The sequence below is a fragment of the Mustela nivalis genome, assembly GCF_964662115.1.
Source record: "Mustela nivalis genome assembly, chromosome: 5".
Taxonomy (NCBI): Eukaryota; Metazoa; Chordata; class Mammalia; order Carnivora; family Mustelidae; genus Mustela; species Mustela nivalis.
In genome coordinates, this window is record NC_139024.1 from 94,915,449 (window position 1) to 94,943,358 (window position 27,910).

Here is a 27,910-nt window from a genome sequence, read left to right on the forward strand (position 1 = left end):
TAGAAAGGAAGAGTGAGAGAGAAACCTAGTGGGGAATGGGCATAGTATAAGACCTCGGCATTATCATTGAGGCTGTGGACACAGTTCATACTGTGTTTATAAACCTTCATGTCCTACTGGCTCAAATCCCCTTAAACAGCAGTAGACTTAAAAGATGCCTTCTATTGCATTCCTCTTGATTCAAATTCTCATTTCCTGTTTGCATTCAAGGACCCCACTAATCCAACCACCCAACTAATATAGACAATTTTACCCCAGGGGTTCCAAGATAGTCCCCATTTATTTGGACAAGCCTGTCCCAAGATCTCCCAGATTTTTCAGCTGAAATCTGCATCCTACTCTTAGTATGTAGGCAATCTCCCCTTATGTGTCTCCTTTGAGCAAAGCATTCAAACTGGCACCCAAAAACTTCTCACTTCCTGGATAGAAAAGGATATAAGGTTTCTCAGAGCAAGGTATAATTATGTAAGACATTTGTCAAGTATGTGGGCATGGCCCTCACAGAGGAGACAAGGAGACTGGTAGAAGATAGGGTTTGTCTTATTACCTCCTATCATCCCCCTAATATTAAAACAAGTAAAAGGGTTTGGGGGCATAACTGGGCGCTGTCACTTGTGGATACCAGGGTATGGAGAAATAACACACCCTCTTTATCAGTTGCTGAAAACCCACCATTTCCCTCCTATTAATGTGAACTCAAGTCAGAAAAAGCTTTTAAAAGCCTCAGAGGGGCCTTGCTCAGTGCCACAGCTTTAAGTCTTCTTTCTGAGAGGGCTAAAAACACATATGTGACAAAAAGAAAAGGAATGGCATTGGGTGTCCTAATCCAGGCAATAGTGGCAGACACCAGAGGCTACCAAACTGACTTTGGAACAGGATCCCCCATACACAACCCCCATAATATTCAAGGTCTCCTGTCAACCAATGGCTCAGACAGCTGCCTCCTATGGTACCAGCCACTACTGGAGGGTCCAGTCATGCAAATAAAAACCAACCAATTTCTACCGGGAAGCCTTAGACAGATCTCTGGGGATGGAACCCTGACTGCTGTTTTTAAACAGCACCCTGGACCATCACAAAACAGTTGTATGGGTCAGTGCTCCCTTTCCCTGATGGCAGTTAGTGTCACTTCTTCAGATGGGAGCATGTTAGGAGCTAGTTGGACAGTTAAGTAGTCTGGGCCAGGGTCCCCAGCAACAAAACATGGAATCAGGGCAGCTAAGACAAAACAGTGCTAATATCCTGTTTTGCACCTTAGACAAGACTACACTAGCATTTTATTTTGCAGCCTTTTCAGAAATAACTTCTGTAAAACATCTTAAAATGAAACATTTAACCACAAAGCATTTGTCACTATCACAAGCTGGGGCACTTAAGGCATAAATCCCGACATCAGCCCCAAAATATCATCAGCACATAATGACCAAAGCCCTGATGTAGTACACCTGAGGACATTCTGGTTGCTTAAGATATTTCTGGGAAAGAGCTCTTAAAACCCCCTGGGTTTAGAAACTCCAAGGTGAGTCCCCTTGAAGGTCCCCTCCCTCTCTGGGAGTTTTGTACTATCACTCAATAAACTCTGCTTTGCTGCCCACCATTCCTCGTCTGGCCTGCCTCTTCTTTCTTTGAAGCGGCATGCCCAAGAACCATGGGCATTAAAGGAGAAGAAATTCTGAAACGATAGTAAGTATATACATGTGAATAAATTACAACTTAAGTATATTAAAAAACTTTTCTAGTCACTATAGTATTTTGTCTGATTTGCTTTTATTTACTTGTAAAATAAAATATCTGCAATTTCTAATTATTTTCTTTCTAGCCTAGAGTATCTTGTCAGTTAGGGTAGAAGATACCACAATTCTGTTGATACCCTCCAGGCAGAAATGGCCAACACCTCAGCTTTAGCTAAACAAATTCAGTGCAATGAATTTGCACTGAATCACAGTGAGGGAGACCACATTTTCATGTGGAACCCTGGGGAGCTTAGTAAAAGAGTCAAAAACAATATCCTCTTAGGAAATAATAGTTGAGGAGAAATTAGTGGGTTTTAGAAGAAAAATCTTCAAGAAAGGAAACCTGTAGCGCAGCATTTGAAGAAAATATGTTTGTGTCCTTTGGACCTGCTATATGCCAGGCATAGCCACTAAAAGAGAATACAAAATCTCCATAAAACCCCTCACTTGGAAATTTAGAACTTCTTGTTTTTAGAGTGATGAATAGAGCCCCAACTCACTGATTTTTTTATCATTAATCATGATGTTTATTATGGCTTTCATTGGGGAGGGAGAAGTTAGATTAAAGTCTGTTGTTTCTCTCAGAACATCTACTCAACAGTGACTGTTCAGCTGGGATTCTAACTCACCACTTTTGCTGAATGATATTTTTCACCATGCACAGACTGGTCAAATAACCCTCTTACAGCTTTTAAAGGTATGTGATATGATTTTGATGGATCTACGGTATCTTCTGGTACCGTACAAAACATGAAATCAGGGCAGCTAAGACAAAACAGTGCAATCCAAAACGTACATGATATTCTATTTAAAGGCTGTATTTGGGTGTGCCCTTTGTGAAGAATTTAAGAGTTAACTACAGACCCAGATACAACTAAAATTCAACTGCACGCGATCCCAGTCATTCAGATGGCGGTCCTCCTTTGTAGCATCTTCACTTACCTAAGCTCTCACACGCACAAGTCATGACAACAGTACATCTCCTCTCCACAACACTTGTCACAGGCTTTCATGTGTAAAACACACATATTTTGGGATGGAAGACATACAATATAAATACACAGTGTCAGAGAAGGAAGGTAAATTGTGATTTGGGAGACAAATGGGTATCGTGTACAGATATGTAGCAGAGCTTCATACACTGTCAGTTGTTCAAAATTCTCATTTTTTAGGAACCCTTCCAGTTTCCCCAACTTTAAGTTGTTTAACAAACAACTGTTATGTTTAAAAAACAGGTTTTGCTGAAATATTAGACACCTGAACTGGAACCTAAAATTAAGGGATATAACTTCCTTTATTTGGTTGGATAGAATTTCCTGACATTCTCAACCCAAAGTAAATGCAGGTGCGCCTGTCAAACTTAGTATGTAGGTCATTCAGGTTGGCTTCGTTTCCAAACACAAGTCTTCTAAATCCTCTCATGTTTCATTCATTGTCAACAAACACTCAGCTTTGAGGAGGGGAGAGGAAAGAAGGAAAGCAAGAGCATAGAAAAATTCAGATTTTCCATTTGTATTTTTGTCATGTAAAAAGTAAGTAAGCCATTTCTTTTTTTCTTTTTTCTTTTTTTTTTTTTTTTTTGTATTCCAACTAGCATTTCTTAAGAGTTGCTGGCACTAACTATATTTCTTTGCTACTAAACCTCACCTAGGGCTCGGTGCCCAGCAGAGAGTTTGCTTCAAGATTCTCTCTTTCTACTACCCCTCCCCTCACCCCCCCCAAATAAATAAATATTTTTTTAAAAAGTAATCAATATACCCAGATCAAAAAAGGCAGTCTGCCTTTCCCATCCAGTAATTGTAATCTAATACAATTTCTCTAGCCATATTAAGCTACCAGCTATCTATCCATTGTGTTACTTTATAAGCATCTTCAAGTACAGAATTTCCCAGGGACACTTGGGTGACTCACATGATGAAGCATCCAACTGTTGATTTCAACTCAGGTCACAATTTCAGGGTCATGAGTTCAATCCCAGCTTGGGGCTCCCCATTCAGCAGGGTCTCTGCTTGAGATTCTCTCCCACTCCCTCTCCCTCTGCCCTTCCCCCCCATTCTCTCTCTCTCTCAAAAGAAATGAAAAAATCTTAAAAAAAAAAGAAAAAAGTAAAAGAAAAAGGAAAAAGACACCTGGGTGTCTCTGTTGGTTAAGTGCCTGCTTTTGGCTCAGGTCACGATCCCAGGGACGTGGGATCCCTTCTCAGGCTCTCTGCTCAGTGAGAAACATGTTTCTCCCTCTGCCTGCTACTCCCCCTGCTTGTTCTCTCTCTCTCTCTGTCTGACAAATAAATACAATAAATATTAAAGAAAAAAAGTATGCCCTGACTTTCCCGCTTATTGGATATTCACTTTACGAGACATAAAGATGATAAACAGAAGTATCCTCCCATACAACCACATTCAAATTGAAGCACTCTACACATGCCACTGAAATATTCATTCTGTTATTTTCCCAAAGCTCAGGTATTGCATTGTGGGCCAAGATGCCCATGCAAATATTTACATGTCACTTGAAATTGCAACCATCTGAGGAAACAAGTAAACTCTTTTCATTTAAAAGATTAGGGAAAGAGAATTAAAATTATCAGAAATGCTGTCAATTCCACAAGTATATGCTTTAGAGATTATCCCTTAGGGTAGAAAAATCATTTCTTCAAAATAGACGAAAATATAGGGGCACCTAGGTGACTCAGTCTGTTAAGCGTCTGCCTTTGGCTCAGGTGATGATCTCAGGGTCCTGGGATCAAGTCCCAGGTCCAGCTCCCTGTTCAGTGGGAAGTCTGCTTCTCCCTTTGCCTCTGCCTCTGCCCTATCCTCATGCACTTTCCCTGTGTCTTGCCCTCTCTTTCAAGTAAATAAATAAAATCTTTAAAATATAGGTGAAAATATATAAGAGGGCAATACCTCTTTGTCATTTTCTGTGGTATCCCATTCATCTGGGTCTCTTCACTTTTTATTTTTTCATGAGATCTTAGCAGATGGTGGGTTTGGGATCTAGAAAATGTCCATCTTTAAATCAAGATTAGTTTTCACTGTTTTTTACACCGTAAGCTAAATCTGAGAGAAAGGAAGGGGTGGGGTGAAAATACTCATGCTGTATGCATGAGGCCTTTTCACCTGACACCATAAACTCCTCCCTATTAACAGGTGTGCACACTTTTTTGTTGTTCTCTCCCTTCTCTTTCCACTAAGGACTAATTAGGGAAGTAGGCTTGACGAATAAACTCACCATTTATGAAGAAGGAACCACTGACCTGATAGAAACTGAACTCTCAATAGCAGGTAAACATTCCTTCCTTAAAATAATAAATTTCAAATCATTAATTAAAATTGCAAGAAGAAATGGGAGAAGTAGGGAGGAGAGATGAATTTCAGCATTAAACAGGAAGGATAAATCATAATTAGGTTTATGGGGAAATATGTTTGCTTTTTGTTTTTGTTTTTCTATTTCAAATTATGATTTGGGGAAAATAAGCATTACAAAATATAAAATCATTTGCACTGATGGGGCACAACTAGGGAAACAGATAAGAGAGGCATCTCTGAATGGAAAGCCCATCATCTGAAAAACAATTACAACCATCAGATCACAAGAGCTTTAAAAAAAATTCTCTGTCTCATTTACAGAAGTCCCCCATTGTACTGTAAGTGCTATGTTACCTTAAAAAGCAAGACCTTATATTTTATTTATTTATAAGAAAGGTCTTTCAGGCCAGTGTTAACGCTTTCATTGACTAATGTTCATAACATATTTTAAGTGCTTATTGTTTGATGATGAACACTTCAGTGCCCCAGTGAATCTTGGGCTCTTAAAACTTGAATGACTGGGGCGCCTGGGTGGCTCAGTGGGTTAAAACCTCTGCCTTAGGCTCAGGTCATGATCCTAGGGTTCTGGGATGGAGCCCCACATGGGGCTCTCTGCTCAGCAGGGAGCCTGCTTCCTCCTCTCTCTCTGCCTGCTTCTCTGCCTACTTCTGATCTCTGTCAAATAAATAAATAAAATCTTTAAAAAACAAAAACAAAAACAAAAATCTTGAATGACTATAATTAATTACATTCCTTGACAAAAATTGCAGTTAGTGGGTCTGTTTTTGCTAACAGTTCAGCCAGAGGAATTATAAAGCTTTACCTTCTAATTCTAGAACACAAGTGAATTATGGGGCATTTATAATTTATTGGTGAGATTATGGTTCTCTAATCTTGTAGGTCTCAGAATTAATGGTTGTCATTATGATTTTCTCATATAAGTCAAAAATCTGTAAAATATATTTTCTGCATCCATGAGAATTTCTTCATTCTGCTCTGTGCCCTAAAGCTATCTTTGTATTTCAAAAGAGAAAGGTCCTCAGGAAATTCATCACTGTTTACTGAAAGAACATTGTCCACTGGTGTTCATTAATTATAGTGTCTTCCCTCTGTGAACCCATGGGAGAAATGTCTCTCTGATTTTAATGTCACCAATATTTGTCACCCAGCACAATTGGTGAATAGAAAGGTATATTGAAGCCAGATCAAGGAGGGTTTTGGTTGCTTAGAGGTTAGAGAATTTCATTTAGAGATAATACAAGTGAAAAGTCAAGCAAATGCTATGATAAAGAGCATAAGAATAATGTTTTTAAAGATTTATTTATTTTAGAGAGAGAGAATGAGAGTGAGCGAGAGAGTATGAACAGGGGCAGAGGCAGAGAGAGAGGGAGAGAAGACCTCAAACAGATTCCCCACGGAGCACAGAGCTTGACGTGGGGCTGGATCCCAGGACCCTGAGATCATGACCTGAGCCAAAATCAAGAGCTGACGCCCAACCCTCAGAGCCACCTGGGTGCCCCAAGAGTGTGAGAATAATTTTATAGACAAACTGAATCGCGTAACTAATCATGTTTGTTTCTCTTACGTTGGCTGCCAGGAAGCTTACAGTACAAAATGTGCTCTCACCTGCTGCAAATCCCCTGCTTCTCATTGTTGGTGGTGGTTGTGTTCAGCGAGGTCACAGGGATCACCATCTGTAGGGAAAACGTAAGATTAGGTTCCTGCAAGCCTCTGGTCACAATGTTTTTATCAGAAGACCAACACAATACCTTTTTTTTTTTTTAATTTACTTTTAAAGATTTTATTAATTTTGTTGAGAGAGAGAGCACACACAGACTCAGGGGAAGGATGGATGCAGAGGGAGAAGCAGATTCCCCGCTGAGCAGGGAACTCGATGTGGGTCTTGATCCCAGTTTCTGAGATCATGAGCTGAGCCAAAGGCAGCTACTTAATCTGCAGAGCCACCCATGCATCCCAGCACATAAACCTTTTTTATGTGTATTTCTGTTTAAAGACATATTATTTACCAATTGTTGATTTTTTTATTATCATTGAACTCCCAGTCAAGAGCATTATAACCCATAATTGAAGGAAGTTTGTGTAACCCATGTATGTATCTTCTCGGTAAGACCCATCACAGTCGGGCACCTGGGTGGCTCAGTGGGTTAAGCCGCTGCCTTCGGCTCAGGTCATGATCTCAGGGTCCTGGGATCGAGTCCCGCATCGGGCTCTCTGCTCAGCGGGGAGCCTGCATCCTCCTCTCTCTCTCTCTCTCTCTGCCTGCCTCTCTGCCTACTTGTGATCTCTCTCTGTCAAATAAATAAATAAAATCTTTAAAAAAAAAAAAAAAAAGACCCATCACAGTCTTTTTACCATAGGAACACTAGACAGCACTTAAGTACTATGCTTGGGACAAATTTTTATTTATTTATTTTTTAAGATTTTATTTATTTGACAGAGATCACAAGTAGGCAGAGAGCCAAGCAGAGAGAGAGAGAGAGGGAGGGAGGAGAAAGCAGGATCCCTCCCTAGCAGAGAGCCGGATGTGGGACTCGATCCCAGGACCCTGAGATCATGACCTGAGCTGAAGGCAGAGGCCTAACCCACTGAGCCACCCAGGTAGCCCGGGACAACTTTTTTTTTTTTTTTTTTAAGATTTTCTTTACTTGTTTGACAGAGAGAGAGAGAGAGAGAATGAGAAATGTGAACACAAGCAGGGGGAGCGGGAGAGGGAAAAGCAGGCTTCCCACAGAACAGGGAGCCTGATGCAGGGCTCCATCTCAGGATTCTGGGATCATGACCCGAGCTGAAGGCATATGGTTAATGACTGAGACACCCAGGTGCCCCTCGGGCCCATTTTAAACAGTGAAATTGCCAGCAGAAAGTGAACATCACAATAGAATGTGGCACAAATACATCGTATAAAGGGTTTGTTTAGAATATAAAAGGTGGAAAGAGAGGTCAGATTCTGCAGCATCCGCTGAGAATATTGGCTTTGGAGACTCAAATATGTCCACAAATGACTGCAAAAACACCATCACTATGGATTTGAAGGGTTCCAGGTGAATCTTAGCAAGTAGGTGAATTCACAAATATGGAATCCGCAAATAAAAAGGATCAACTCTGTATGTAGAACTATAGTCCATATGCTTTGGCTGCTGGCCTCACTATTGACCCCATATTATGTTTACACCTCTGTTTTCCCTTTGCCTGAATTTTAATTTAAACTTAATTTTTCATCATATATTTTACCTATACTTATAAGTGGTTTCAGGAACAAATCAGGCAATAAAGCAAATCGCCAACAAGTTCTTAGAATTCCTACCATTTGTGCTAGCTACTTTGCTATGTATCAAGACATAAAAACATCTCTAGGCATCAAATGTAATAAGAGATACATAACCAGTTTCTCGATGAAATAATTTTATCTTATTTTCTCAAATACTGAATTAGAATAAATGAATGTACTTAACATGAGGATCTGCTAAGACATTAATATTTTATTTAGAGATAGCATGAGGGAGTGAAATGCCAAGCAGATACAAGTGTGAAAAGATGATGCCTACAACTCTCCTTCCTTTGCTCAACCTGAACCCTGGAAACTCGATCTTTGCAAAGCTTCTCCTATCAGCCCAGACTGTGAGTACTAGGGTCCAGGAAGCTGATTTTCTGGTGCTGCCCCTAGTATCTTTTCAGAGTCCCGGAGAGAATTACAAACACCTCAGGTGTCCCACTCAGCAGACTGCAGCCATAGGACTGGATCACAGGAGATATGCTTCGTCGAAGTTCAGACTCACATAAACCATATGATGGAGTTGTATGGTGGATTTTAAATCATAATCAAACACTTGAGTATCTTATAGTCACAAAGAGCTGCCACATATTGAAATCAAGTAGTAACGTCCTCTATCTGGGGAATGTGCTGAACAGGAAAGAATTCACTGCAGTCTCAGAAACACCAGGTTCTCATGTCTAGCTGAGAAATTTTTGCTATCCTAGTGTCTGTTTGTTGAGAGTAAGTGGATAAACTCTAGTGCCTCGAATATAGAGAAAAAAAGTTTGTTTAATTCAGTCAAGACCTGATTGGAATGTTGGGGGAGGAAAAGTTTCTTAGGAACAAAAAGCAGGGAATAGGAAGTCCCCAAATCTAGAAAAAAATAACTGCCTCTGAATGGCTGAATATCATGCATTATATTAAGTTCTTTTTTGTTCCTTAATTTTGTCTAACTAAACTGAGTCTCAGCTTTTGTTCCCATCTGGTTCTTTATCTTCAACCCAGGTGTTTCTCTGCAAGTTGTTCCCCGTAAGCACCTGATGCCTGATCCACTCACATCTTCCATCTTTACCCCACATTGTAAAAAGAAGTTTCCCTGCTTACCCTAAGACTCTTACTCTGAGCTTCCTCTTAACCATTCAGCAAGCATATAGAATGCCCTTTTCCTCTGTGCCAGTCCTGTAGGTGATGGACTACAATAGAGCACAAAGCAGACATGGGGCCTTTCCTTCTTATACCTCCCAGTCAACTTGAGACAGACTCAAGGAACACATGAACAGATATGAAATTACAACTGTTTCTGTGTCTCACAGGAAGAGTTGAGAGTACAGTGAGTGTGTATCATAGGAAGACTTAACCCAGCATGGATACTCACCTCTTTCCCAGATTAGGTCATTAACATTCTCTACTTCTATGTGCTCTCTGCTTTTCCCACCCCGGTGCCTCTCATTTTCCCTCATCAGAGGGAGCAATGGCATTCGGAATTCCACCCAGTGAGAACAGGACTTCAAGGATATTTCTAGGGAGATTCAAATGTTAACAAGCAAAAACTAAACACATCCCTTCTGCGTTCTCATTAGGTGTGGAATTGCTAGAGTTCTGGAGAAGATGCTGGTGCTCAGCTGTTCTACCAAATTGCTGATCCTGGAAAAAATGTTGAAGAGTTACTTCCCTGAATCACTCAAGGTATTCTACACTTAAGAGCCCTCTTTTTATTTCTTTATTTTATTTATTGTGAAATAAGGTCTGACTTGTGACTGTTTCCCCAGTTTTTCTGATGTCAGGACTTTCCTTTTAAACCTATTGAACAGATGGTTTCCCAATTGTCTCCTGCTAGAGACTGATTCCATGCAGCATAGATATGGCTGTGATCATTATTTTTTTGACAGTCACTCTAGATGACCTCTAGGAAAATTTAGGTGGTGCTGCACTAGACTATTTCTAGGTAAACTCAAGTTTCAAACTTTTCTTAATGGCAGAAGAATATGGATTAAGTAGCACTGTTCATAAGAACATAACCTAGGTTCACGATGGAGCTAGGTCCAGGAGTCATAAAGTTTTTATGACTATTTCAACATTTTTATTTATTTATTTTTTAATGGCTTTTTTGGTCTTAAAGCCTCTGTTGAAGTCTTCCCAAAGTCCGGGGGGGCCTGCTGATAACTCAGAGCTACTGTGGAAGAAGACATTAATCACAGATTACAAATAAATATGAGATTTAAAATATTTTAAGCATTTGAAGAAAAAAAATTCAAAGTGCAAAAACATTGTCTTTGAGGGCTGCAATTCTTGACCAAGGAGATAGCCCTACAATATGGATTTTCAAATGTAAGTGGCAAGGGGTATACCTCAGTGGTAAGAACATTTGACTGCAAATGTGATGGCTGCTAATAACCCAGAAGAGATATAATGAATCATAATTTCTAAAGACAGAAACCAGAGTCCTGTGTATTGCGCACACACCCTCGATAATCCTTTTTTACACTAAACTTTAACAAAAGTTATCTAGAGCACTGTACTTGGGTGATTAAATGCAGTCATCTTGCCTTATGGGTCATGCTTAAACTATGTGTGGTAGGGAAAATCTAAGTGATTTGGGAGCATATGGCTAAAAGAGTACCAAATGGACAGTCCGACTCAAAATGTCCCATATTGAATGTTTGACCTACTCTTGCTAAAGAGAAATACAAAGGCTTTGGTGATCTTCATAGGGTCATCTAAGATGAAACAATCTTCAAGACAAATGATGGGCTCTTACCTTATAAATAGTATGTGGGTAGTACTTTGACATACAAATGATTTCAATTTATTTTATCCTTCCAACAACTTTGTAAGATGTTTATTAACCCATTTTAGAAATGAATAAGAATCTAAAAAAGGCTGAAGAAAGTAAAAAATCAGTTGAATCCTGGTTCTTTTGATTTCATAGCTATTGCTTCTCCTCTAGCAGCTTAACTACCAGATACCCAGGTGAGGATGTTGATTTTTCCCTTTTCTGTTTTTTTTTTTTTTTTTTGATTCCTTGCATACTGCTTGGCATGGGGCTTTGCCCATATAATTCTCAATAAACTGTTGCTGGTTGGTCGCTAGCAGTGTTATGAAGTAATTGCTCATTAACCCTCGCCTGTTCAAATCTATTTTTCAAGGACCTCTGAATTCAGATTAGTTGAGTTGATCAGAATAGTAGGTATCATTTTTTTTAACATACCTTTTATGCTGTCTCCTTTGAACTTTATAAAACCTATTAATTCCTCTGTAACATTAATAACTGAATAAGCAGGTAATTACATTATACTTTTAAAGATGATATTACTAAATCCCTTCCCTTTATCTAAGTGATAGAGTTCAGATTTAAATCCAAGCTTTCAGATTCCAAACTGCATAGTTGTGGTTTTCTGGGTTTTTTTCATTGTTGGTTTTTTTTTTTTTTTTTTAATGCTTCTCATAACACCACTTGAACTAAGAGTTAAAGAAATGAAACACGTAGGCACAAATCATTGCCTTCCTCATATCATCTTCTCATTAATAGCTGCTTAGCTTGACACTCCCGATTTCTCATTTTCTGTACACAGTCTCTTTACCTTTGAATCTTTTTATCTTTCTTCAGTTATTGGATTGTTATATAGCGTTTGTCTCGGGTTCTCTGACCATAATTTCAAAATACCTCTTCAGTTACGCTATGCCCTTTTGAGAATCAAAATGATAAAGAAACAATTGTTTTGTTGTTCCATGCTTCCTCCATTTTTTTGGAGGCTATGGCTATATATTTTATAATCTGTTTTTTTTAAAGTTTTTATTTAAGTTCCAGTTAGTTAATTATAGTATAATATTAGTTTCAGGTGTACTATTTAGTGATTCAATGCTTCCATACGTGACCCAGTGCTCATTACAACAAGTGAACTCCTTCTTAGCCCCCATCACTTATTTCACCCATCCCCCCTCCTACCTCATCTTAGTATTTCAGTGATTAAATATCCCTCTAAATTTCCTTCACAAATTCCAGCTGCTCATTCTCCCGGCATCCTTACTTCCCCTAGCTACTTCCCCTCTCCTCTCAACATGCACCCTTTGAATAAATAGGTGTTAAAGAATTTGTTTCATTGTCTTCAACCAATGCCAACTTTTTCAGTCGGTTGCAAAACTCTTACAAACAAGTCATTGCTTTTCCTTTCACAATCTGAATATCAGAATTTTTTTTTTCCTTTTAACCTCAACATTGCAATCATATTTAAGCTCAATTTTTTAATAATGATGTATGGTTTCTTCATGGGAAAAAACACTCTAATAAATTTATGACGATGTATATATAAGACCGGCATCCCCAAAATTTAATAATTAAACAGAGCAAACATGACCCTTCCAGGTTAATTTAGTTCTTGGATTTTCATTAAGTGTGATCCATGTCACATGTTAGTATTAGCCAGACCAAATTAGGAAAGATACATTCTATAAGAAGATTTGAGTGAGGTCCCAGATTGGGAAAGAGAAAAGAGAGTTGAATAATGCTCTAGGTATTGAGGAGCATGATTTGAATCATGATGTGATAAAAGAAGTAAAATGTAGATTCTAATGTCGCTATAATTTAAATTGGTTTTCCCTGAAGTATAACACATACTAGAAGATGCACATAACATAATTATGTGGATCAATGAATTTTCATAGAGCAAATACTTATATAATTTATGCTCCAATCAAGAAAGAACATTACTTCAGACACAATTTCTCCCCAGCCCCCTAGTGCTCTTTTCCAAACATTCTCTTTCCCAGATCTCCATAAGTAACCAGCATCCTGACTTCTAAAACCTTAATGTGGTTTTGTCACTTCTGAATATAATGTAAATCGAATCACATAGTATATCTTTTTGCATCTACCTTCTTTCCTTCACCATTAAGTTTCTGTTTTGTAATTTATACTATGAATATGCTACAATTTATTCATTTTTTCCCACTGCTGATGGACACTGTGATTGTTTTCAGTTTCTATCTATGATGAAAGTGCTGCTAAGAACACTAGCCTGTAACTCACTCTTGTTGTTACCAACACAACTTCTTCTCTATAAGCACCCCTGGCATATGGAGGTTGCTTTATAGGGCAGGCATCTTTGATTCTAAGTGGAGAAAAGAAATATGAAAGGGCACAGGTAAGAATTCTAATACTCAGTATTGTTTAGTCAACAACCTGTTGATCCACTATGTCAGACTCCATGTATACAGCAATGAATAAGACATAGTCATGACCCTCAGGTCAGGAAATGCTTAGAGAGCCTTCCTCCATCAAATCTGAAAGGCAGGGGGCTTTTTTGGGGAGGGGAAATACCCTCAGTGATGTTTAATTTTAACTCTGGATTTAAGGAGTAGTTACATTAAGCAGGTTATTTTTGGAGAGCATAATAAGCTTCAAAATAAGCTGAACATCAAAATTATCTGTGGAATTGTAAAAGATATTATGAGCCCTACATCCATACATCAGATTCTGATTCCTTCTGTAAGTATTTATTATTGACCCATGTGCCATCTAGTCAGCCTGTTGTATCTCTCATTGCTCTATAGTAAAAACCTAAGTTTGGGGAGAGTTTTCATAGATTTTCCTAGTTTTTTTGTTGTTGTTGTTTTGTTTTGTTTTGTTTTTTTACCAGTTTTCATGTACAATAATGAAATAACAAGAGAAAAGTTTGTACATGTGCATGTTGTATATATGTGCATATAAAAAAAATTTCCCTTCTCATGGCCATAATTATATAGTACAAGATGAAGAGAAAACAGTAATATGCAACTGAAAGAGTTAGTAATGTGACTGGCTTGTCTTTCTGGGTTCTCTGGCTCAGGTTTATGGAGCAGTGATGAACATGAATCGTGGGAATCCCTTTCAGAAGGAGGTGGTGGTGGATTCGTGGCCAGACTTCAAAGCTGTTATCACCCGGCGACAGAAAGAGGTACAGATTGGAAAGGACAGAGAAACAAAACAAAACCAAACAAAACACCCCCTGAAAACCCAAGAGTTGGCATCAACTGGAAAGGAAAGATTGGGTAAAGGGGATATTATAACCATTACAGTCATATATATTAGCTTAAAAGGTACATATTTCACCATTAGTTTTTTTTAAAAGATTTTATTTATTTGCAGGAGCGAGAGCACAAGGAGGGAGGGGCAGAGGGAGAAGCAGACTCCGTGCTGAGCAGGGAGCCCAACATAGATCAGGATCCCAGGACCCTGATATCTTGACCTGAGCTTAAGGCAGAGGTTTAACTGCTGAGCCACCCAGGTGCCCCTCACTATTAGCTTCTAATTTGACTGGCTTTGGAGTTGCAGACATGGAAAACTGCTAGCTTAAATGTGTTTAATAAAGTGTTTCTTTAGTGTTTCACAATCTCTAGAACCATGAAGCATACGTACTCATGCATACTTGTTTTTCCTCTGGTTTGATGTTTTCCTGTGACCAACAACTTCGGTAATGTGGGTAAATACATAGGGAGACTGAAAAAGATGACATCTGCCCCATTTTGCAAGGACAAAGAGCTCACGTCATCAAATGTGTTGCCCTGACCACATTAGGAAAGTTCTGAGAGTTCTGTTTAAATCTTGTAGGCGGCTCCATTAAATTATACCCTTTCCATTTTTTTTTTAAGATTTTATTTACTGGGATACCTGGGTGGCTCAGTTGGTTAAGCGGCTGCCTTTGACTCAGGTCATGATCCCAGCATCCTGGAATCCAGTCCCCCACTGGGCTCCTTGCTCAGCAGGGAGCCCTCTTCTCCCTCTGCCTCTGCTACTACTCTGCCTGCCTGTGCGCACGTGCCCTCTCTCTCTCTCTCTGACAAATAAATAAATAAATAAATAAATAAATAAAATCTTTAAAGATTTTATTTACTTATTTGACAGAGAGAGACACAGCAAGAGAGGGAAACAAGTGGGCCGCGGGCGGGGTGTGGGAGAGGGAGAAGCAGGCTTCCTATTGACCAGGGAGCCCAATGTGGGGCTCAATCACAGGACTCTGGGATCATGACCTGAACCAAAGGCAGACGCTTCATGGCTGAGCCATGTAGGCACCCCCTTTCCATTTTTATAAATAAATAAAATCCTAGAAAGAGATGGAATAAACATCTTAAAACTTTCCAAATACCAGATGAATAATCAAGCAAAAGTATACTAAGCAAAATATCTGTTGCTTCCCTCACCAGACTGTATTAGCCACATTCCTATCTAGCTGTGGTTTTCAGGTGGCTGATTTTGGCAGTGGTAATGATCTAAGTATATGCTGCCAATGTGCCTAATTTATCTAGTATTTGAGATACCTAGAGGACATATTTATGTTTTTACAATTATGTCTTCTGTCCCAGGCTGAGACAGATAACCTGGACCATTATTCTAATGCCTATGCTGTATTCTACAAGGATGTCAAGGCTTACCAACGCCTGTTGGAAGAACACGATGTTATCAACTGGGATCAAGTTCTTCAAATACAAGGTGAGATCAAGCACAGACACTAGGCAGTCTTCTTTTTCTCATTTTTGTCATATACATCAGATAGATATGATATCTCTTTCACATATATGATAATATATATACTTAAGTGCAGAAATTCATAAATATACATTTTATATAGTTACAATTTTTATACTACAGTTTTGTAAGAACACTTGTTTTACTCCTAAAGAGGCTTGGCCATTGGGGTAAGTAGGCACCGTTTAAATTCGGCTGCTATCAAATGACATTTTCCCCCCATAACCATATAATATGATTATATTCCTCATAATCATTTCCTGTTCCAGTCTTTTAAAGTGACTCTAACTTCAATATAAGCCAATAGGTAAGTCTTCCCTTCTTTCTGAAGCAGCTGATTGGAAAGAGATTATTAACTGATTTGCATCAGATATCCTGACATGATTTAGTAAGATAAGAGTATATCTGAGATTCAAGGAGATAATTGCATGGTTATCAATGCTAATGGAAGAACTTTTGGCCAAGACTGACCTACATTAAGAGTTTCTAATACTGTGCATGGACAATTTCAGCTTCAGTGGCTTACTTTTCCAACTTCTCGTGATGACTGGGGAGATGATACAGTCAATAAAGTTCTTGTTTTTAACTGTTGCATTGAAAGTGAGTTCCTTCATCATTGGACAGGAAGGCAGGGTCCCCGTCTGGTAATATTTTTCAGCAGCAAACAGCTGAAGCCCTCTCACAAGGAAGAAGCTCTTGTCTGCTTGCAAAGAATGACCAAGGCATATCATTTCCTAAAGTCTTGGGGTGTTTTATAACATCCCTTTGGAAATGCTCACAAAAGTGTTATAGTGGAAGTTCTGAATGGTCTCTGACTTTTACAAATTTATCCCAGTTACACTAGTGAGACGTGAGATGTGAGACAGGGTTCTACCACTCACTTAACCAAACTAACAAAATTTTCATGCCATTATTACTCGAGTGTGGAAATAAGTAGATCTCTTACTTGGTATGAAAAATCATGGCAATGATTGGACCGTCTGTGGTGCTGGCGGACCCACTCACCTCAAAGCACCTAAAGCCACCATTAGGATGAGAACATCCTTGTAATTGCCAGTAATTTTTTTTTTTTTTCCCTAGCAGGTGGAGCTGTTAGTCATGAGTCAGTCTTAATCATTTACATTGACACATCATCCACCCTGAAGTTAGGTGGGGATAGATGAGAGTTAATAGCACCTAAAATAGTGGTAAAGCCCCCTCATTTAGCATGTAACCAGTGTAGGCATTGTCTTTGGCTCCTGATGTGGCCTCTCACCTATAGGCTTTGCTATATAAAGGAACTATAATTTCCTTGGAATACAGAATAGCTCTAAGAAGTCATCAGTATCTTTATTCATTTTAACCAAAGCACCTAAGGGCTATTCCCATAACATCCCCAAATCATGAATGACTCCAAAAGCCAACTACTACCACAGAAAAGGCCGGTCTTTCATCTTGCACCCCAGAGTTACTGGTGGGGCTGCCTGGAAAGCCTACAAAAATTAGGCAATGGAGGGATGCCTGGGTGGCTCAGTCAGCTAAGCCGCTGCCTTCAGCTCAGGTCAATATCCCGGGGTCCTGGGATCAAGCCCCACATCAGGTTTCCTGCTAGCAGGAAGTCTGCTTCTCCCTCTCCCTCTGTTACTCCCCCTGCTTATGCTCTCTCTCTCTCAAATAATAAATAAAATATTTTAAAAATATTAGGCAACAGAGCTACTTCAATGCCAGGTGTTCAGAGCAATGGTGCACTCTACACGGGGATGCCTTTGTCATTTTTAATCTAAGAGCTGTCCATAAACAAGGTTAAATCGGGGTTCACCCACAGGAAGAGCCAAACTCTTTGTGTTGGCCATGAGAGGACAGGGTATGAAAAAGTATACAGCCATCCAGATGGGCCAAGCTCTTTTGCTCACTATTGGTTGCATGGATGTGAGAAAGCTTGTTGATGTGAAAACTAACCTAAAAGTTTCAGAATCTGGCTTGCTGGTACTGTGCTCCCATTATCTGTGGTCTAATAAATTGTCTGAGTTCTGTCTTATCCAATTAGCAATGCCTCCCTTTCTAAGGAGGTGAGGTGAACAAAGGTAGGACAATTTTAGTGAAGATTCCTGATGTGAGCAAGGAGAAAATCACTTGTTAAAATGGTAATTGGTGTCAGGGACAGAAGGACATGGTTTACAAACCATGGAGAGATCATCCACAAAACCCAAACTATAGAGATTCTACCCAGCAGACTGGATTCTTTAACAAATAAATAGAAAGAATATTTAAAGGATATGAAGGAGGGATAGGCATGTAAAGAAAAGCTTCAGATTAAAAGATCCACCAGACAAAAAGTGAACAAAATCTAACTATAGTGTTTAAGGCTCACCCTTGCATAATAAAACTTAAAACAAGGATGTGACTGTCATTAAAGATGATAATAGTGGCTATTTTTAGTGGAGAGTGAGAGAATTGTGCTTAGGAGAATGGTAAATAGAAGATGGTTAGTGAATTTCTATTTTTATGGCTTTAGTAGTAGATAAAATATATAATAATGAAGTTACACATTTGTTTTTTTTTTTTAAGATTTTATTTCTTTATTTGACACAGAGAGAGAGCGCACAAGTAGGCAGAGCAGCAGACAGAGGGAGAGGGAGAAGCAGGCTCCCCACTAGGCAGAAAGCCTGATGCAGGGCTTGATCCCAGGACCCTGACATCATGACTTGAGCTGAAGGTGGACGCTTAACTGGCTGAGCCACCCAGTTGCCTCAGTTATACATTTGTTTTATGCAGTTTTTCTATTACATCTTATGATTTTAAAAGTTTTTCAAGGGGCACCTGGGTGGCTTAGTTGGTTAAGCGTTTGCCTTCAGCTCAGGTCATGATCTCTAAGTCCTGGGATCAAGCCCCACATCAGGCTCCCTGATCAGCAGGGAGTCTGCTTCCCCCTCTCCATCTGGTCCTCTGCATGCTTGTGCTCTCCCTTTCTGTCTCTTTCTCTCTCTCTCTCAAATAAACGAAATCTTTTTTAAAAAGTTTTTTAAAAGAAATATTAGTCTGACTTTTAGAAAGAAGTACTTCAATCTAAGAAAAATAAATTTTGTTTGAACTTCCAATCATACCCTTCATTAGCTTGAACGGTTTTTTTTTCTCAGAGTCTCTTCAATTACTTCGATGTAATTCAGGTTTATAATGTGGGATTCTAGCCACAACTTCTGTAATTTCTAATAGTGTTAACTTGAAGAAACTACTTGGTTTTTCTAGACTTAAGTCCCTGAGAAAGTAGCCAATGCTCGGATTTCAGACTCTATTCAACATGATCTCCTATTCGTGTATTCATGTATTCTTCCACAGGAAATGACTTACTGGAAGGAGGAAACAAGATTTTAGATAAGGATGGAAGTGGGAAAGTCAATTTCCAGAGGATTCAATTAATCAGGACCCCTAGAAAGGATAGATCTGATAGGATTTTGGAGAAATAGAGCAAGTCAGTTCTAAGTAAACAGAAGCTCACATGCCATGTGATGAGCTCTATCAGAGACTGTACCATTCTTGGGTCTCATGCTGGTGCAGTGCCCCGCACAGTGTTTTACATATGAGTACTGAATGAAGATTTATAGATAACATCGTATACCTGTGATAAATGAGTAGGATCCAAGTGAGTCAAGGTTAGGATAAATCTCACCAACGCTAAATTTATACCTTGATATTTCTGCAATGGGCATCTAGGCAAGAGGCTAGAAGACTCTTTAAGTCAGAATGCCATGCCAACTAAATGTGAGTTCTCTTATGCTTCCAGCTGAATGGTAGATTGTAGACTTTGAGAGCTATACAATTTCTCTTACCTTAGGAGCTTAGGATTAGTCTGAGAAGTCAGAAGTCAGGAAAGTCCCGCAAGCAATTCCACATTCCTAAGGGATATTCCCATCAGAAGTGTTCATGGAAGATCATGATTGTGAGAAACAACACGATGGGGATCTGGAAATCCCATACAATGTTTGAGAATCTGGCCAGGAGTCGCTGCAATAATTCATCTATAGCTCTACAGGCGTTAGGATGATACGAGGTGGCTAACTGGCGGCGTAGTACAAAATACTGTGACAAATTTCCTTCCTGTGTTTTCAGATAAAATACCGTTTTTCATTATGTCTCTCCATATACAGGGCTGCAGAGTGAGTTACATGATGTTTCCAAAGCTGTTGCCAACTCAAAGCAGTTAGGTGTAAAGTTCACTTCCTTCAAGGCTGTTCAATTTTTCCCTCATCCACTTCTGCCGGACACCAGTTCTCTGTACGTAGACCAAGTTTCTGCATGTGGGGCGGGACTTCCTGCACAGAAGTACAAAGAGGAGTACCTGAAACACTGACTGTTATTAAGGGATATTTGGGTACCTTGGAGTAAGGCCACAGAATCTAGATATGTCTGTGTGTCATGAGTCCATGGGTCTGTGTGTGTATATTTATTTTTCTGCTGTGCTTGACTGCTCCTAATTTCTTGCAAAATCAAAATCTGTGTCTTTGTGCATAGTGATAAATGAACTCGAAAATCCTATATTTTCACAGGAAAATCATTCCTTGGTATGCTCCTTCTCCAAATAATTCAAAATAACCTCTCTTTGAGCCAAAAAGTGTTTTTTGCATGTTTCAGGGAAGTGGGTAAATGACTGATTTTATAGAGAGCTCTTATTTGTGGGGCACTGAATGTTTTAAATACATTACCTCTTGAACCCTTTCCACAACCCCACAAAGTACTGTACTGAACAGAGTTGAAGTAACACATAGGAGTAAATTGTAGAGCTAAGAAATAATTCCTAATTCTGACTCAAGAATACAATCTTCAGAAGACTTGCTAGTGTATCCTGCATTCTTCTTAACAGGAGAGCCCCTGCTCTGACATTTGCTGGTTACCTCCCTTTCTGCTTAATCTTTCTGAGCCTTGATCAATTTCTTTCTTTTTTTTTTAAGTATAATTTTTTATTTTTTATAAACATATATTTTTATCCCCAGGGGTACAGGTCTGTGAATCACCAGGTTTACACACTTCACAGCACTCACCAAAACACATACCCTCCCCAATGTCCATAATCCTATCCCCTTCTCCCAACCCCCCTCCCCCCAGCAACCCTCAGTTTGTTTGGTGAGATTAAGAGTCACTTATGGTTTGTCTCCCTCCCAATCCCATCTTTTTTCATTTATTCTTCTCATACCCACTTAAGCCCCCATGTTGCATCACCACTTCCTCATATCAGGGAGATCATATGATAGTTGTCTTTCTCCGCTTGACTTATTTCGCTAAGCATGATACGCTCTAGTTCCATCCATGTTGTCGCAAATGGCAAGATTTCATTTCTTTTGATGGCTGCATAGTATTCCATTGTGTATATATACCACATCTTCTTGATCCATTCATCTGTTGATGGACATCTAGGTTCTTTCCATAGTTTGGCTATTGTCGACATTTCTGCTATAAACATTCGGGTGCACGTGCCCCTTTGGATCACTACGTTTGTATCTTTAGGGTAAATACCCAATAGTGCAATTGCTGGTTCATAGGGCAGTTCTATTTTCAACATTTTGAGGAACCTCCATGTTGTTTTCCAGAGTGGCTGCACCAGCTTGCATTCCCACCAATAGTGGAGGAGGGTTCCCCTTTCTCCGCATCCTCGCCAGCATCTGTCATTTCCTGACTTGTTGATTTTAGCCATTCTGACTGGTGTGAGGTGATATCTTATTGTGGTTTTGATTTGTATTTCCCTGATGCCGAGTGATATGGAGCACTTTTTCATGTGTCTGTTGGCCATCTGGATGTCTTCTTTGCAGAAATGTCTGTTCATGTCCTCTGCCCATTTCTTGATTGAATTATTTGTTCTTTGGGTGTTGAGTTTGCTAAGTTCTTTATAGATTATGGACACTAGTCCTTTATCTGATATGTCATTTGCAAATATCTTCTCCCATTCTGTCAGTTGTCTTTTGATCAATTTCTTTTTGGGGGAAATTAACCTATAATATCTTCCTTACACATATTTTGTAAACAAATGAAACATGATATTTGAAAAGTACCTACCTCAATGAATGTTAATTTTATTCTAGGGAATATGTTGAAGGAATTTTTGAGCAAAACAAGACTAAAGCTAAAGAAGAATGGGCACTATAAGTCACATAAAGCAATTGGACTTTATTTTTATTTTATTTTATTTTTTTCAGTAATTAAAATTTTCAAGGACATACAAAGGCTGAGTGAGAGATTATAATAAGGAAAATCTCATCAATTTATGGCTAATCTTGTTTCATCCATAGCCCATCTACAAACTACTTTGAAGGAAATATCCCAGACATTATGCTATTATTCTTAAATATCTTAACGTATATTTCTAAAAGATAAAGATTCTTAAAAAAAAACAAAAAACAAAAAACACTATACTAATATCACTCCTGTACAGAGGTTTCCAGGACCACCCACAAGCTCATTGATTGGCTAGAAGATCCCACAGAACTCAGCAGAGACAGGCTACAAAGCAAAATCAGCAGAGGAAAAAGGTGCATTGGCAAAATCCAGTGAAAACCAGGCAAAAGCTTTCCAGAACACTCCCCAGTGGAGTCATACAGGACACGCTTAATTTCCCTAGCAATAACTTGTGACAACACATATAGGATTTTTTTATTGGAGGCATACTTTGCCTAGCACATAACAATTTTCTAGACTCCCAGAGGGAGAGCAGGTGTTCCGCATAAACCACACTGATTGCACAAACAGGTAGGCACGGTAAGTGCCAACTCCTGTCAGTTCTGGGAACAGCAGGACCCCTGCAGAAATCCAAACTGCCAGCTGCCATCCAAGGGCCAAGCTGGCAAGCAGGCTTTCCTAAAGGTAGAGGCCTCAAGCTTGCTGCATCAACTCTGTGCTGTTTTAAAATTGGTTAATAGTATTTCCTTAAACGAGTTAGTAATTACATTTCCCAAATTAATATAATATTTTAGCAGTTTATTTTGAATAAGCACCTAAATAAAGTTCATACATTGCAATTGGTTAATATATCTCTTACATACAGGTTCCCCTTTCATATTTTTTATTTCTTCCATTACTTTTTGTTGAAGAAACCAGGCTATGTGTTTCCCCATCTTTTACTGTCCCATCCCTGAGATGCTATTTAAATTTCTTCTCTATCCCCCGTCAGGTCTTATAAAATCAGATCTTGCTTTAAATTGCTCCCTTCTGCATAGGAAGAAACTGTCTTTTACACCTAACTCTGTACCCAAATTTGTATACCCGTTATATTGGATACCCTACCCTTCAGTTATAAGGTCATAGTCACTAACTACTCCTGAAACATTTGCCTTAACAATGTTTTTATTTGTAGTGACATTTCTTTTATTTCTTTCTTTCTTTTTTTTTTTTTTGAAGATTTTAATTATTATTTGACAGAGAGAGAGATCACAAGTAGGCAGAGAGGCAGGAAGAGAGGGGAAAGCATGCTCCCTGCTGAGCAGAGAGCCTGATCCCAGGCTTGATCCCAGGACCTTGAGATCATGACCTGAGCTGAAGGCAGAGGCTTAACCCACTCAGCCACCTAGATGCCCCTACAGTGACATTTCTGCCTGAGGCTTTGTTGCCTCAGGGTTTTCAGCCTTTGTTCTTTTCAAAAATAAGAAATTCTATCAAAACCATGATTGCTGGTGTTTATTTTTTCCTTTTTTTACCCTCCTTAGTGGTTAGATTATTGTTGCAGTGCCAGAGCCCACAGTATGTGTAGAATGACAGGTAATTGTGGAACCACTAATAAAAAGAAATCACAAATTTTACTTTATAAACATCTTAGCGAGAATGACATTAACTGTTATGGGGGATGGTCTTATGATACTGACAATTTCAAGAATGAAAGCAAATTCAGAAGCAAAACCAGCACCGGAGGCTTGCAACTAAGTAAACTATCTAAGTTCTTAGAAATTGCAACAATTCCTATCCTTGCCTTTATCTCAATACCATGAGCTTTTAGACCTTTTTCCAGACCTTTTAGGGGTAGGTCTAGAAAGACTGGCATTTTTTTGAGCATCTATACATGCCTAGAACTATAAGCAATGTATACTTTGTTCCTGGCCATGGATGCATAAAGATACAGTTCTACCCTAATCAGTTCTACCCTAATACATTTTTTTTTTTTTTAAACCAAGGCAAATATTAGGGGCCCAAGAATGTAGACTTGTTTAGGCTTCAGGGAAGGTGTCAACAAACTCAGGCCTTAAGAAGAACAAGTCTGAGAACTATTTTACAGAAAAATGAAATACTTGCCCTAATCTATATGAAGGCAAAAAGATATGTGCATAAAATGAGGTGGAAAGACTTCAGTTTCATATAATGAGGATCTTCTCCTACCAGAAATGAAACCCTGAAAGATGTTCATAAGTGGGAAGTGATAGATTCCAATTTATTGAAAATATTTTGGTATTGGCTAAATACAACTCTGGAATTGTTTCTTAGTTTGAATCAGTGCAAGAAGAAAAGTAGCTGGTTGTAGTCCTAGGACCCTGCATTCACATTTCTTCTCGTCTTGTTTCCTTCTAGAAAGGGCTCTGTCCCACAACTAACTTACCTGAGTGTTGCTGATGCTGATCTGCTCAACCGGACTTGGTCTAGGGGCGGCAATGAACAGTGTCTCCGGTATATCACGAAACTCATCTCTTGCTTCCCCAGTGTATGTGTCCGGGATGATAAGGGAAACCCGATCTCTTGGTCTCTTACAGACCAGTTTGCCACCATGTGCCATGGCTATACCCTGCCAGAGCATCGCAGGAAAGGTTACAGCAAGCTGGTGGCCCTCACACTGGCCAGGAAGTTGCAAAGCCGGGGATTCCCCTGTCAGGGCAACGTCCTAGATGACAACACAGCATCCATAAGCCTCCTGAAGAATATCCGGGCTGAATTCTTGCCCTGTCGCTTTCATAGGCTTATTCTCACCCCTGCAGCTTTCTCTGGCTAAGTTTACCTCTAGCCCATTGGAACGCCAGGAATTTTCTTCTTTTCCCTGAACATATATACACTTCTTACCTGGCAACGAAGGGAATGTTCCAACTGGAATCAGAAGAATTGAAAAGGGCCCGGAGAAGACACGCAGCATCAGCCTGAGAAGCCTGCCTTCTCCCTGCGTCAGGGTTCTACAGGAAATAACCGGGGGTCAGAGACAGCAACGGCTGAGAGGAGGATGATTATCTTCCTTTGGGATACACCACAGGAAAAAGGTTCTAAAGCCAGCAGTTCTCAGCCCAGTTATAGAAATGACTGCATGAGAACAGTGACTTAACACAGGAGCATGTGCCTACGGCTTCCTTATTGCTGCCTAGTTTTCTGCTCTGGGTGGTCACAGCCACACCAGCTCCCCACTACCGTAAATAACACACCCCCAGCCTGCTGCGATGTCTCTCTAAACTCTTCCTACCACTTCTGATCCAGCTTTTCTATAGAATACCCTGCTTTTTCCCCTTTAATGACTGGTTCCCACCTCTGCTTACAACTCAAGCCTATCGCCTTTCCTGGAGAATGTTCCAGTGAAGTGTTTCTCACATTTTCGTTCACTTCTGAATCAACACAGACTGTGGAGCCTCTTTCCCCACAGCCCCTGATTCAGTAAGTCTGCGGTAGGGCCTGAGAATTGGCATTTCTAAAATGTACCTACTGCTCAGTGGTCATGGATGGAAGAAAGAAGATACAGGCATTTTAAATGCTAGGAACAGATGGTGTCAGCATAGGACTGGACCTTAGCTATCACCTATTCCAGCTTCCTTGTTTATAATCTGCTTTCTCATTCACATTTTCTCATGCACAGCTTTAGGTGTGAATGTGGGTATGCAGATGCACACATAAGCGTACTATCATAGATGCATTAATACATATATACATTTGTTTCATATTTTATATATGTGTATGTATAAACTCAAAATTCTGCTAAGATAATAATCTTTAATTCATTGCATATGAAAACTTGAAGGCTCAGGGAAAATAAATGACTTTTTTAAGATAATACAATCAGTGTTAGACATCCAGCCAATATGCTGACATTTTGATTTCAATTTTTTTTTTTTTTTTGGTTACTATATCATGTATCTTTTCTGTAAAGGAAATTAAATGCCTAAATAATTAAATAAACCTTTTCATCAGCATTTTAGCCTGAGTATTTTTTTTTTTAATTTGGGTTTCAATTTCTTTTGTGTATATATATCTTTCAAGGATTGCAGAGGAAGAAATATGCATCACCAACTAACTGTCCTTGCATTTACAATAAAAGCAGGCACAGACTGAATGGTCAGATTGGTCTAATTTGTATAAAGTGGGCTCAGACATAGAGAAAATATTGTTTTCTTATCCCAACAGAGGCCATAAAATCCCAACTATGACGATAAAGGAAGATCCAATTTTAGGTATTTATTCTGAGAGAAGTAAACACACTGACCGAGAGAATCATTTTAATGAAATACAAGACTCCTTGGGAGTGAGTATATGCTTAGGTCATCCTGACTACTGATTACCTGGAAACTTATGCTTGGTTTCAGAGGGAAGAACACCAAGTAATTGGAGTCCATAAAGCTCTTGGGAAAATATGGTCTACGTTCTGCCCCAGGGATGCTCATTATCTTTAGTGTTGATTCAACATGATTATTGCTGCCTGCTATATGGCAATAGTATTATAGCCTTACTTTATTCTTTTTTTTTTTTTTTTAAAGATTTTATTTATCTATTTGACAGATCACAAGTAGGCAGAGAGGCAGGCAGAGAGAGGGAGGAGGAAGCAGGCTCCCTACAGAGCAGAGAGCCCGATGTGGGGCTTGATCCCAGGACCCAGGGATCATGACCTGAGCCGAAGGCAGAGGCTTTAACCCACTGAGCCACCCAGGCGCCCCAGCCTTACTTTATTCTTAATAATAACATGCCTCTAATTTATCTAACGTTCAACTATGTGCTGATCATTGTGCTGAAGAGTAGATATGTATAACTTAATCCTTGTGAAAAATAGGAATTATCTTATCATGGGAATTCTGGCTGGGAGATGTATGACTCATCAAAACTCATGCAGTCTCCAAGTGGCCACGTGGCGGTCAGAACCAGGTTTTGTCATATTCTGAAGCCAGTAGTGTTACTCATTATGCTAACTGGCCTCTGAAGCACCTGGAAACTCTTTGGGGCTGATTATCTCTTTATCTCATTGCTTTCTGGATTTTCACCACCTCCACCCCCACTCCACAGTGGGCTGCATATTTTTAAAGCAATTTTTTCCCTATCAAATTTCACTAGAACTTTATTTATCTATTTTTTACCTTTTCTTCCAGATAACCATGTTGGATATAATTGTTCAACTTTCAAACTTCTTTCTGACCCTTTTAAGGACGACATGGAGCAATTTCTGGAGAAAGGAGAGAAAGGCAAGGAGAAAAGAGCGACTCAAGAACTAGCAAGGGACTGGGTCCTTATGCTGATTTAAGGAACTTCGGTATAAAATACAAACCATTGAGGAATTGGAAGCAGAGTATTCATTTGCTTGGAAATTAGTCAAGAGGCAATTGCAATATTCCATGCAAGAGATGATCCAAGTTTAGCCTGGATTTTAATGCAGGTAATGAAGTAAGCATGACCAGAGGTAATAAGGAGGAAAAGGATTTCATGCCTGTCAAGGATACTGAAAGAGAGATGTCGACAATAACTATATTGTGAAACCTGTGGCTGGTGGTATTTTTCCACTGAGATAAGAGATACTAAAACAGCACCAGGTGTGGAGCAATTGGGAGAAGAAGGAATTGTTTGTTCAGTTTGGGAATGTTGAGTTTTGAGACCTATTAAGTGATAGGCTCAAGTCAAATTTCTGAGTCTCAGAGAAACTGTGAGAGAGGTTTACATTCAGAAGTCATGGCGATATAAATAGTAACAGAAGCCATGTATTTGGCTGGAACTTCCTTGAGGACATCAACAATTTAAGGTTGAGTGAAGGGGAAGGCGCTGGAATGGAAGGAGTAGTATAGGAAGGACTATAGGAAGACAGGAGATAGGAGGAATGCCAGGAGATGATGTCATGAAACAGAAAGGAGAAAAATATCAAAACAGGGATGGTCAGCTTGTCAAATTACACTGGGAGGCCAAGAATATGTAAGGAATG

General features: G+C 39.4%; 1 protein-coding gene across 3 annotated transcripts; it reads left to right on the forward strand.

The window, feature by feature from the left end:
* The first annotated feature begins 2,300 nt into the window (after window positions 1-2,300).
* LOC309864338 (glycine N-acyltransferase-like protein 3) lies at window positions 2,301-27,273 on the forward strand. 3 transcript variants are annotated; one of them, XM_082729737.1, is made up of 7 exons: window positions 2,301-2,430; window positions 4,925-5,014; window positions 9,893-9,998; window positions 14,138-14,245; window positions 15,651-15,777; window positions 19,938-20,064; window positions 24,334-25,925. In XM_082729737.1, the coding sequence occupies exons 3-7, from the start codon at window positions 9,921-9,923 to the stop codon at window positions 24,746-24,748; spliced, it is 855 nt and encodes a 284-aa protein (XP_082585863.1). In that variant the 5' UTR covers window positions 2,301-2,430; window positions 4,925-5,014; window positions 9,893-9,920; the 3' UTR covers window positions 24,749-25,925. The 3 variants fall into 3 exon arrangements, with proteins under 3 accessions (XP_082585863.1, XP_082585865.1, XP_082585864.1); XM_082729739.1 differs by lacking the exon at window positions 2,301-2,430 and adding an exon at window positions 27,090-27,273 and having other exon boundaries at window positions 4,855-5,014; window positions 24,334-24,463; XM_082729738.1 differs by lacking the exons at window positions 2,301-2,430; window positions 4,925-5,014 and having other exon boundaries at window positions 9,968-9,998; window positions 13,290-14,245.
* The last annotated feature ends 637 nt before the right edge of the window (window positions 27,274-27,910 follow it).

What these genes read in the sequence shown, in the direction of transcription:
- LOC309864338 (XM_082729737.1), top strand. Translation starts at nt 9,921, where the DNA reads ATGCTGGTGCTCAGCTGTTCTACCAAATTGCTGATCCTGGAAAAAATG. An exon ending in TCACCCGGCGACAGAAAGAG is followed by an intron (nt 14,246 to 15,650) that starts GTACAGATTGGA and finishes CTTCTGTCCCAG; the next exon opens with GCTGAGACAGATAACCTGGA. An exon ending in TCAAGTTCTTCAAATACAAG is followed by an intron (nt 15,778 to 19,937) that starts GTGAGATCAAGC and finishes CTCCATATACAG; the next exon opens with GGCTGCAGAGTGAGTTACAT.